This window comes from Scatophagus argus, chromosome 7 (genome assembly GCF_020382885.2).
Source record: "Scatophagus argus isolate fScaArg1 chromosome 7, fScaArg1.pri, whole genome shotgun sequence".
NCBI lineage: Eukaryota > Metazoa > Chordata > Actinopteri > Scatophagidae > Scatophagus > Scatophagus argus.
In genome coordinates, this window is record NC_058499.1 from 2,803,563 (window position 1) to 2,814,867 (window position 11,305).

Below are 11,305 nucleotides of genomic sequence, written 5' to 3' on the forward strand. Positions count from 1 at the left end.
TCCCTCCCTCCCTTCCTTCCTTCTCCCTGCAGCTCTTCTGTTTGTTTGCACTCACTTGATCCGGAGCGGAAATTCCTCTCCGTTTTTGTGAATGACAAACTCATTAACAATTCATCAACACAGGCCGCTCCATCCGGCCCCCGTTTCCAAGGCGACCGCCGCTAGGGCTTCTGTGATTGGTCGGCCGACATAATGTATCCAATGAAGCGCCTCCCGTTTGTAGCCATTCAGCAGCCTGGCGCCGCAGAGAGCACATCGAGCCAGAGCCTGCAGAGCGTCTATTCACACCGCAGACACAGCGGGGACAGGCGGCGTCCGCAGGCTGAAATATACGTGCGTAACCCGCATGCTTCACCTCCAGAGATACCCCCCTCCCTATCCAGCCTTTGTGATCCAGGTCTCCAGAAGGGAAGCCAGAGCAGCGAGAGGGCTCGGAGCCGTGGAGTTACATAAGAGCGCAGGAAGCGTCAGCCTCGTCGCAGGGCCGGTGTGACTCATTGATAAATAACACGGGCTCTCCGAGCAGATGCATGAATGACCGAGTGTACCCGCACTCCGCAGATCTGTGAAGGAGACTCGCGTTTTTATTGATCCCACTCGTCCCGAAGCGCACGGGACCTTCGGCGTGAGACTTTATTTGTCTGATTTTGGAGTTTTTCTTTATTTAATTTTGTCGTGCTGTTAAGGGCCAAAGCAGCGGACTAAGAAAAAGGAAACCCAGACAGATTACTTTGGTTCCCGCTGCCGCCGCTGAGTCTCCGGGTCTCTCCTCGCTTCTTCAAATCATTTCTTTACTCCTGCCTATAAATGCTTGACAAGCTCAAGCCCGTCGTCCAGCTCGACTCGGTAATGGCGATCAGCAAGACGGTGGGCTGGCTCCGCGAGCAGCTTGAGACGCGCAGGGACGGCCTGCTTGTGATGGACTGCCGGGCCCAGGAGCTCTACGAGTCGTCGCACGTCGAGACGGCCATCAACGTGGCCATACCGAGCCTCATGCTCCGCCGGCTCAAGAAGGGCAACCTGCCCGTGCGGTCGCTGCTCTCCGACGGAGAGGACCGGGAGAAGTTCGTGCGGCGATGCAAGACGGACACCATCGTGCTGTACGACGAGTACAGCCGGGAGTGGAACGAGAACGTGGACGGGGGCTCCGTGTTGGGTTTACTGCTGAGGAGGATGAAGGACGAAGGCTACAAGGCCTATTATCTGGAGGGTGAGTGCGGTTCATTCACATCTCAGGGCCCCGCGGCCGCCGTTCATTCACACCCGCAGATTATTGCGCAGGGACTGAAGGAGGCGCTTTAGGCGTTTAATGTGAAATCTTTTTCATAATCAGTGTGTGTTGTGCCGCACAGTCAGAATTTCATGAATGGGTAGACTATTTACCTTTCCTTTAAAACATAACGGTGTGAAAATGGTCAGAGCAAACAAGAATAATAACGAAGCAGCTGAATCACAAGTTCAGATGAATATATTTTGCAGTGCCACCCATGCGCTCACGTAGCGGCATTTCTGTCCCGTCTTCCAGGTGGCTTCAGTAAATTCCAGGCCGAGTATCCAGCTCTGTGCGAGACCAACCTGGACGGCTCCTCCAACAGCAGCTCCCCCACCGCGCAGGTGCTGGGCCTCGGCGGGCTGCGCATCAGCTCCGACTCGTCGGACATCGAGTCGGACATCGACCGCGACCCGAGCAGCGCCACGGACTCGGACGGCAGCCCCCTGTCCAACCCGCAGCCCTCCTTCCCGGTGGAGATCCTGCCGCACCTGTACCTGGGCTGCGCCAAGGACTCCACCAACCTGGACGTGCTGGAGGAGTACGGCATCAAGTACATCCTCAACGTGACTCCCAACCTGCCCAACCTCTTTGAGAATGCAGGGGAGTTTAAGTACAAACAGATCCCCATCTCGGATCACTGGAGCCAGAATCTCTCTCAGTTCTTCCCCGAGGCCATCAGCTTCATTGGTAAGTAATCCTGCAGAGCTGCAAACTATCTCCAAATCAGCCTCCGGGTTGTTTACATGCTCATTCACTTTCAGGGCCGCAAATAAGCGTCATGTTCAGTATTGATTAAAGTGCATTTTTTTTGTTTTTGAGTGATTTGTCTGAAAGTAAGCCCACAGTGACTCTCTGACCCAAAAGACCAAAGCTCACACATGTGAGTTTACTGTGACATCAAAGGAGAAAATCTTTGCATTTGTCAAGCAGGAACCAGTTTGTCAACTGATTATTTCCCCACTCTTCACTCAGTTCCTCCCTTGACAACCTTACATGTGATTGTTTTGAATACATGCAGACAAAGTGAAGGGGCAGAACCAGATTGTCAGGGTCATAATCTTATTAATGTGATACGTGTTATCGCTGCCAGGAAGTTCTTATGTTCTTATTGTGCAATTGAGATTAGATGAGGTGTCCCTGGTTGTGATCTTATCAGTCAATCAGGCAGGGACATGCAGAGCGAGCAGATTAAGGCCATTGTGTTGAGGCAGAGGAACACAAGCCTGCCTCTAATGGTGCACAGGCCAAAATGCACTGTGTACAAAGGATTTGACTTCAATGGAAGGCATCCTGGCCTCTCTCTTGTCTCGGGGCTTGTGTAATTGCAGCACAAAGGGCGACGTTGAAACGGGAGAATGAGGAGAGTGAACAAGGGGAGGGCAGTAATTTGAGCACGACAGGAAGGAAGTGGCATTGAAAGTAATCTAGGACATGGCATTGCCGCCTCCCCCCTCCTTCCTCCCTCCTCATTACAAAAGGAGCCATTTACAGGCCCTGTTGACATCCTGTTCGCCTTGACAGGGTGCCCTCATGACTCCTACGTTTACACGCCCAAATGGCACCATTGTCGGAGTAACCCTGGCGAGCGGAAGAATGGTTTAATAGACCGTAATAGTCAATTTCCCGGCTGGCTACTCTAGGCCAAAAAAACGAAAGAATGTCGGCTCTGTTTATGTGCGTTGCTGCTGTAGCCCCTGTTTGTTGACTGACACGCCTGGGAGATAGAAACGGATAACTTCCGCCGTGCTCCCTCCCTGGACCCGCTTCACCTCCCATAGCTTGACTTAAATGTCACAGATGTTTATCACAAGTTATGTTCTGTCTGTGTAGAAATGGGCTGCACTTTTTTAAAGTGCAACTCTGCACAAGATAATGAACGAAACAAGCAAAGTGAATGTACCAAGACAGACTTTAACCACAACATTCAACCACCAAGTCGTAAAATTTTAAATTCTGGAATTGGAAAGCACTTGACTTAGAACGTGTTTTTTAAAACGTGTTGCTCTCGATCTGTTGTGAACAGAAGTGGTTTATAACATTTCCACCCTTTTCTCTTTCTGCCAGATGAAGCTCGAGGCCAGAAGTGCGGCGTCCTGGTCCACTGCCTGGCCGGGATCAGTCGCTCAGTAACGGTTACGGTGGCCTACCTGATGCAGAAGCTCAACCTGTCCATGAACGACGCCTACGACATCGTCAAGATGAAGAAGTCCAACATCTCACCCAACTTCAACTTCATGGGCCAGCTGCTGGACTTTGAGCGCACACTGGGCCTGAAGAGTCCGTGCGACAACCGCATCTCGGCCCCGAGCCAGCAGCTCTACTTCACCACCCCGACCAACCACAACGTCTTCCAGCTGGACCCCCTGGAGTCCACGTGAGGTTTGCTGAGGTTTCATGGGCCTCCCGTTGGAAACGCTGCAAAAAGTTTCTCTTTTTTCCGTCGTCTGCCGTGGCACCGGGCTCTTGACGTTATTGATACAGCTTGAGGCGACTGCCGCTGAACGTGGTTACTGGAGGGCCAAAGCTGTCTGGCCGAGACGCAGCTGCTGTTGACTGAATGAGGAGCGACAGTGAAAGAGACAGAAGTCATTTAAAGAATGCAGATGCTTTCTAAAATCTTGTATCACTGTCTGAGGTCTTTTCTCTCTTTTTGTCACGAGGAAACAGCTGTACGTTATGCTTCAAAGCTCCTGGGCTGGTGTGCCAAAGAGACATGATTGTTCAAACTGGACAGATTTCAAAATCAAACTTTTTAAAATGTTTGTTTTGGTTCTGGTTTTGGTTTGGGCCAATGCTGGTTCCTCCAAGACATCAAGATGTGTTGTCTCGTTCGTCTTCTGTGAAGACTTGCCTGTGTGGGGTTGAGGCACCCCAGCTTTAAAAGGCACACTATATACTGGACTCAATTTTACATTTGTGGAGTCTTTTCAAACATTTATACCTTGTGTATATATCTTAATATAAAAGACAATACAGTAAAAGCCTTGCTCTAGTACATACCCTTTGCAACAAGTGGGTACTGAAGATTCTTTGTTTCATATTCTACATTTATGTAAGCAAACAAATTGCATATTGATCAGTATGTTTAAGTTGATTATGCCAAAAATCAAGTAGGCTTTCTAAGAGTTGTGCAAAAATGTGTACTTGTGTAATATATTTGATAATCGCTTTACGTGTGAATACAGCCGATGGGCCTTGTTTTTGCACCCATCCTCTCACAAATCAGAGTCACCTTGGTTGTTTGCCTTACTGTTGTGCTCAGAGGGTTTTTATTGTGCATTAGCCTTCAGAGAAATTCACAGACTTTCCCAGTTTTGCAGTCCAGCTTTGAACGGTTTTCACAGCGGTTTTTAATTTGGCGCCACACAAAGGACCGCATGTGCAACGACATGTGACGTCTTGGATCTCTGAAGGTTCATGTGAATAATCCTGATCTGTGCACAAGAGTTAAAAGTCTCTGACATGTGGACAAAGTAGGACGCTTTGTTCACCTCGCCTCTTCAGGGAAAACTCTGTGTAATGCAGTTTTTATTTGTCAAGACAAGAGGTGTAGTGTTGCCCCCTCCACACAGAAGGCCTCTTTCCAGAGGAAGCCATGTTGGTAACCTCTGCCAAGCCCCTCCATGCTCCTCTCTTACGAATGTAAAGAACAGATAAGTTATTAATAAAATGCTATTTTGTCTACACTTCACACTTTCCCTGCCTGTTTTTCCACTGACATACTTGTTGGTGTTTGGTCCGTGTCCACAGTAGCACATTTATGTAAGTGTCACATCACCCGCAGTAAAGTTGAGTGTTAACCAGCAGGCCGAGTCACGACAACAAAAACAGTCGCCATGAATCACGAGGCTGTTCACAAAGCTCTCGCTATTCGTTAACTGCAGCACTCGACACGTCTCCCACTTAAATTTCCAGTTCAGATTTAGCGTGTCCTGTCACATGGTGCTTGTGTAACAAAGCAACGCACATTCTGTTCTCCGTGACAATCATTCATGAACTTCAAAATGCTACTCAGCGGGTACAAAGTGATTCCAGTCACGGTGTAAACAGGCCGGCCGGTTTTTCCAGGTGCTTCTTTGCAGCGAGGGCTCTGGGTTCACACACTCCCTCTGGCACTTCCTGAAGGCGGGGCTTCTGCACTCAGTCCTCAAAGGGCGCTCAGAGTACCTAGATGTGGTGTTATTCGATAGCGAGCGAGGCTGCGTGTACCTGTAAAGTCTGGGAGGCCCAGGAGAAGATGATCCTTGCGGCGAAGGAGGGCGAAGGAGTGGCGCTTTGTTCTCACGCAAGCAGCAGCTCTCTTCACAGCTCAGCAGAGACCCGCCTGATCTGCACCAGCTGATCAACACCAACAGCAGAGTGTGTGTGTGTGTGTGTGAGACTGGAGTGTGTTAATTCTTCAGGTACAAGCTGAGCATCTCAGGCATCAACAATAATATTTTAACAATAATTTTTTACTACAGTGTTTTTGAAGCCTGGCTCACATGCAGGGCTGCTTCTCTGCAGCATGTGTGTGCTCATCATGGAGGAAAGTCCTCAAACTGAAGTGAAGAGTGCGTGAGAGTCAACACAAACAGCAGCTTCACTGTGATAAATCTCAACCACGGCGACTTCCGTTCAGTCGATGGTTTCATAAAACATGAGTGAGACAGGGACAACAAACCATACTGACACCAAAAAGAGAAAATGTAAAACATAAGTGGACTTTTGTTCATCTCTTTAGCATTCATTTCTATTTTTCCTCAGTATGGGAAACAAAAAATCACAGCTTGAGAGAAAGTTACATGCAGTAGGAGAAGCTGAAGTCTTGAACAAAAACCCAAAGCAAATTAAATAAACTGCTTTGATTATCAATAATATTTGAAACTTAAGCTATGATCGGACAAAAGAAATCGAATAAAAGTTTGTCTGACATGTTTTTTTGGATTTGCACTGGAAATACAATCTGGCATGCGGTCAGTCGGACGAAGCGAGTGAATCATTGGCTGTGTAACAAAGGCCTAAACCTGCACACTCATGTCCTGACGTAAATGATTTCTAAAAAGACTGCTGCATTTCAGGAGGTGCCAGCGCTCTCCTCTTTGCCCACTTTCCAGTTCAGGTGATATTTTCCATTTCCTGGGTAATCATTTCATGATAATATGACTCCTACAGTCCAGCGCTAACTGAAAAGTATGCACAGGGTGATGTGCAATGTTTGCTCGAGCTCACTGACTTAAGTGTTTCTAAGGATCTTAGTGTTCTTAATTTTCCATGTTATTGCATAAAACAAGGGCCATAAAGGGGAAATGGACTTTTGTAGCCTCAGTAGAAGTACAGTATATCTGTGATTTGTGCTGCATACTGTGGTAGTCAGTCAGTCCTGCAGGCACATTTCCCAGAGATGTTACACTGATACTTGTACTAATTGTCATCATTCAATCATATTTCCTTTGTTCTAGATAGCTTTTAGGTTCATGGGGTCAGCTTGATGCAGCGAATGGAAGGAAGAGTCACCAGTTTATCACGGGATTAATGTGCTGTATGGGCAGTGAGTGATAACAGGCCTACCACTGATCTAATCCAGCATCTGATGCATCTAAACAGCAGACGGAAGCCCAGGGGAACACTGGAAAGACATGCAAACTCAGCCTCTGGGGACCAGGAATGTCTGTGCAAATTCATAACAATCCTTCTGCTGTTGCTGCAAACGCTGCGTGACGAAATTGTTTGTTTGTCTGATTGGCTCTCCTGCTCAGCATTATAACTATTTAGCACAAATACTCTCTGATAATAATCAATGGCTAATCAGTTGCAGCAATGTGGATATGTGGGAAGATGTTTCAAAGCCTCTTTTTGCCTCCTTGCCCTCAGCCTGAAACAATACAAAAACAATTCAAGAAAAGGAAACGCGTAGCACGATTTGCATTCATTTTGATAATGGACTGTCACGCCGGTGATGTTTTCTGGCGCTCAGCAGCTTTGTGGAATATTTTAATCACATGGCATAATGTTGACAAGTTATGATGTTCTACAAGTCCTCTCTTAACGCATCCGGTGAAATCTGAGGCCTCTTTATGTCCTAATAAACTGAAAGACTGAGCAGAAAAAGGTTAAGATTGATTTGGTGCATGTGTCCTCCTCTACAGGATGACATTCAATGTCTTGCTCAAGGACACTATAACATATGCGCTCAGTGGCTGCTGCAGGGGATCAAACCTTCCTCTTCAGGAACCCAGATATCGTCCATCAAAACTAAACCCAGCTATAGCCAAGCCTGGGAAGCTCTTATTCTTAGAGTGGGCTGCTGTGATGTCATGGCAGGACTGGGATTGACAGATAGGGTTGATGGGTATGTGCGGCATGCCGGACACCCCGAGGGCTCTCATGGCCGTTCTTCCTGTCTGCAACTTGGCCTTTAGTGGTTTTAAAGCCCAGGATTAAAGGGCACAGGAAACTACCAGAACTAATTTTAGACTGGCATGTAGATGGGCCTGGCAGACCCCATCAGCACCTTCATCACATGCGCAGCGGCTGTGACAGGGCAGGCCATACAGGGATCTGGAAACATGTATGGCTGGGTGGAGGTGAAGGCTGGCGGGGTGGGTGACTGTGACTGATATACTCAGAGTGAAATGTACAGTAGTGAAGAGATAAGCAGGCATTTGAGCTAAGAACAGCACTGCATTCAGTAAATTGAGGGTCTGCATTAGCTGGTTGCTGCAGGCATAGCTGAGATGGTGAAATACAATCCAGTCTTGAAAGTGTAATTTGTGAGATATGAGGAGACTTTAAAAAAAACGAACTTCATGAACAAATGAGTAAGTAAGTTAAGTTTCCTCTTTAATTTAATGCAGTCCCATTTGTTTACATAGCACCAAATCACAACAAACTCTTTAATTTGAGGTTTATAAGATACCTAAAGTTTACATCCGTGGAAATTTAGCACAGCATCATTTTCTCCCGACAACAGTGAAAGAAAGAAACGCCCCATTCATGTCACAAGAATGTGTGTTTGCATTTATTAGGTTTGTGCAGTGCAGTGTGTTGTGACGATAGGCAGGCCATGTTCAATGTCTTTGGCGCTTTTTAATGCAGTGCTAAAGCTTGCTATTATGCCAAAATATGTCTTTACAGTAACAACAATCTGTTGTTCTGGGGGAAGTTTTGTTCCTTTAGGAACTCCTAAATTACTTTTAAAATATACAAAAAAGTTGATTCAGGCCAAAAAACTAAATAATCCTTTGTGATCCACTGGGTTCCTGTTTGTGGCTTGGTGATTTGTGGTGAGTCTCCTCAGTCATTGTTTTGTTTTTATTTATTTCACCTTGGCAACAAAAAACACAGCCGCGCCACAACGCTGCCCGTCATCACTTCGAGCCGCAGTCTCTCCATTGAAAAACGTGGAGATCAAAAGCGTTTCTCCTAAACAATACGTCTTTTGTGAATGTGCTGTAATAGAGTGAAAGAAAAGAACATTTTTAGGATTTAAGATTGTCATCTGTGAAGTGCTTTCAGCTGAATGTGATAAATGAAGCTGTCAAACACTGCGCTTGATGTATGGGAAAGGTTTGAAGTCACAGATGGCTGCATGCTGAGGAAGACATGAACCCGGAACGTCACTGCTGTTGGGTTCTTTGGATGATTCATATGAAAAAGCCATCTTGTCCTGAGTTTTAAAGCTAAGAAAAGATATGACAGACAGAATATTTACAGCTCCAGCAGACTGCTAAGTGAAATGATTAAGAAGTGAGTTACTTCTCCGAGTTACACGTTGATGTTGATAACGCAAGTAAATCCACCTCTGACCTCTGTTGTCACCGGTAGGCGTTGCTGCAACATCAACAGAACTTTTCTCCCTCCCACGCACACATTTTTTCACAGAAGCGTAGATTAAACCAGCCAATTACAAGTGAGATGCAGATATCGCCGTGTTGACCGTTGGAATATTAACAGCTCGGCTGCTATTTTGGCTGCAGAATGAGATTGTTCAGTTTTTGTAGCAGAAACGGCTCACGAGTCCAGGTGCCTTCTATTAACGCCGTCCTCCAGTTGGCGCAGATAAGTTGCCAGTGCGTGGGGACTTTTAGTGCCAAAATGAAACAGGGGCCAGAAAGTAACTTTTGAAAGTCTGAAGTCAGCACCTGGACAAGCAATTGTTGACTTTCTGGCACTGATCAAAGACCCAATAAGTTTCTATTACTTTGTGCTATTTTCCCCAACGCATGTTGCAAAGTAACATCCTGAAGTGCTGAAAGTGCTATATCCGTTTTATGATTGAGCCTGGACATGACATCCAGCTGTGGGCTCAGTGTGGAGCGCCGCTGCCCCACTTCCCACCGCCGTTTTGGCCATGAAAATAAAGGCAAGAGACTGCGGGGCTAAACTTGGCGCGCCTGCTAATCCTCTGCTAACGGTTCCTGTCCCTCTTACCCTCAAGCGACAGCGTGTTGACAGCAGCCTCCACCCCCTTCATCTCTCCCTCCTGCATCCGTCGCTCCGTCCACCCCCCACCCACCTGTCTCATGTCACATTGCTTCCCCCTCATCCACTCCAGCAATTTCCTGTTGCCCTCGCAGATCGTGTTACAAGTTCCAAAATTGCAAAGGCACACACACACACAGACACACACACACACTCTTGCATGCCAGCCGCGCTATCATTTTCACCGCCAATCCTCACAATCTCATCACTTACACCATCACACTTTCCAACTTTCTCTCTCTCTCTTGGTCACACACACACACACACACACATACACACACACACACACACACACACACACACACACACACACGCTCTCTCTCTCTCTCTCTGACCAGATTATTAATCCAGCTCAGGGAACGGACTGTGACCAAAACCTCGTCGGAAGCAACAGATGGACTAGCTCACAAAAAAAAGCCGACAAAACCCCAAAACACTTCCTGTCAGCGGATTTGCACACATACAGATCATACACACTCTTACACAGACGGTCACACGCACACACACACACACACACACACACACACACACACACACACACAATAGCCTCTTATGAATGGTTATGAAAATTGTTGAGTTTAAGATTAGAAGATGTGTGTGTGAGTGTGTGTTCCAGTCCAACACCAGGTGTTTTTAAGGAGACATCGGGATCATTTGTTGTGGTAAAACCACGCATGTTAAGACAAAACACGATCGTTTCCTAAGCCTGAACTCAACTGGACCTTGAGCACAGTGTTGTCCCAACATCAAATTGAAAATTGAACATTAAAAAACATAAAGCTACATCAAGTCGGTTGATTGGGTTGAAACAGTCCTGCAAGTCCTTTAAATGTTTTAAAAGCAGCTCATTTCTGTAAAACTAGCAATTAAAACATGGCTAATAAAGATAAAAATGAAGAAAAACTGATTTGACCAGCAGTGGTTCCAGACCCGGTCAGGCCCGCCCCCCCCTCCACCCTCCTGGTCTCCAGCAGCCTGTCTCAGTCCTCAGTCTGCCAGATCAGCTCAGTTCTGACTGAAAGACCTCTTGGAAACTCGTGTGTAACATGTTGTCTGTCCCTTATTTTCGACCTTAACTGGTTGTTTTGACCACAGTTGTGAGCCCACATGCTTTTTTGGATCCAGTTTCTAGTTGCCAGTTCGGAACTCTTACAAAAACTGAAGTAAAAACTTAAAATGATGCTTAATGCCAGCTGGAGATGCACAGACCAGCTATGACACTCAGAGCCTGCTGCTGTTTCGTGGCGTCTGCTTTCACACTCAGCTGATCATCGTCTCCCCCTTCATCCACACGTCCCACATGGTCAGACCTTCTACAGTTTTTGCTGTTGCGATGCAGACATTACACTCAAACCATTTACATTGTTGTTCCAACAGCTGTTAGAACAACTGAGCAGCTTTACATCACAGGTTTTAAAAGAGAAAAAGATTCGTTCTTCTACATTTTTACTCAAGTTGTGTATTTTCATCGCACATCCACTGTCACGTCTGCTTGTCTCTGACTTTACCTGCTGTCGCATTGCTTGTAAGATTCATTTGCATGATGCCTGAACACGCCTGAACACGCCT

The 11,305-nt window shown here is 46.7% G+C and overlaps 1 protein-coding gene across 1 annotated transcript; it reads left to right on the forward strand.

The window, feature by feature from the left end:
- Positions 1–211: 211 nt before the first annotated feature.
- On the forward strand, positions 212–4,962 carry dusp6 (dual specificity phosphatase 6). Its single transcript, XM_046394730.1, has 3 exons — positions 212–1,210; positions 1,526–1,960; positions 3,338–4,962. The coding sequence occupies exons 1-3, from the start codon at positions 808–810 to the stop codon at positions 3,649–3,651; spliced, it is 1,152 nt and encodes a 383-aa protein (XP_046250686.1). The 5' UTR covers positions 212–807; the 3' UTR covers positions 3,652–4,962.
- Positions 4,963–11,305: the final 6,343 nt, after the last annotated feature.

What these genes read in the sequence shown, in the direction of transcription:
- dusp6 (XM_046394730.1), top strand. Translation starts at nt 808, where the DNA reads ATGCTTGACAAGCTCAAGCCCGTCGTCCAGCTCGACTCGGTAATGGCG. An exon ending in CAAGGCCTATTATCTGGAGG is followed by an intron (nt 1,211 to 1,525) that starts GTGAGTGCGGTT and finishes CCCGTCTTCCAG; the next exon opens with GTGGCTTCAGTAAATTCCAG. An exon ending in CGAGGCCATCAGCTTCATTG is followed by an intron (nt 1,961 to 3,337) that starts GTAAGTAATCCT and finishes TCTTTCTGCCAG; the next exon opens with ATGAAGCTCGAGGCCAGAAG.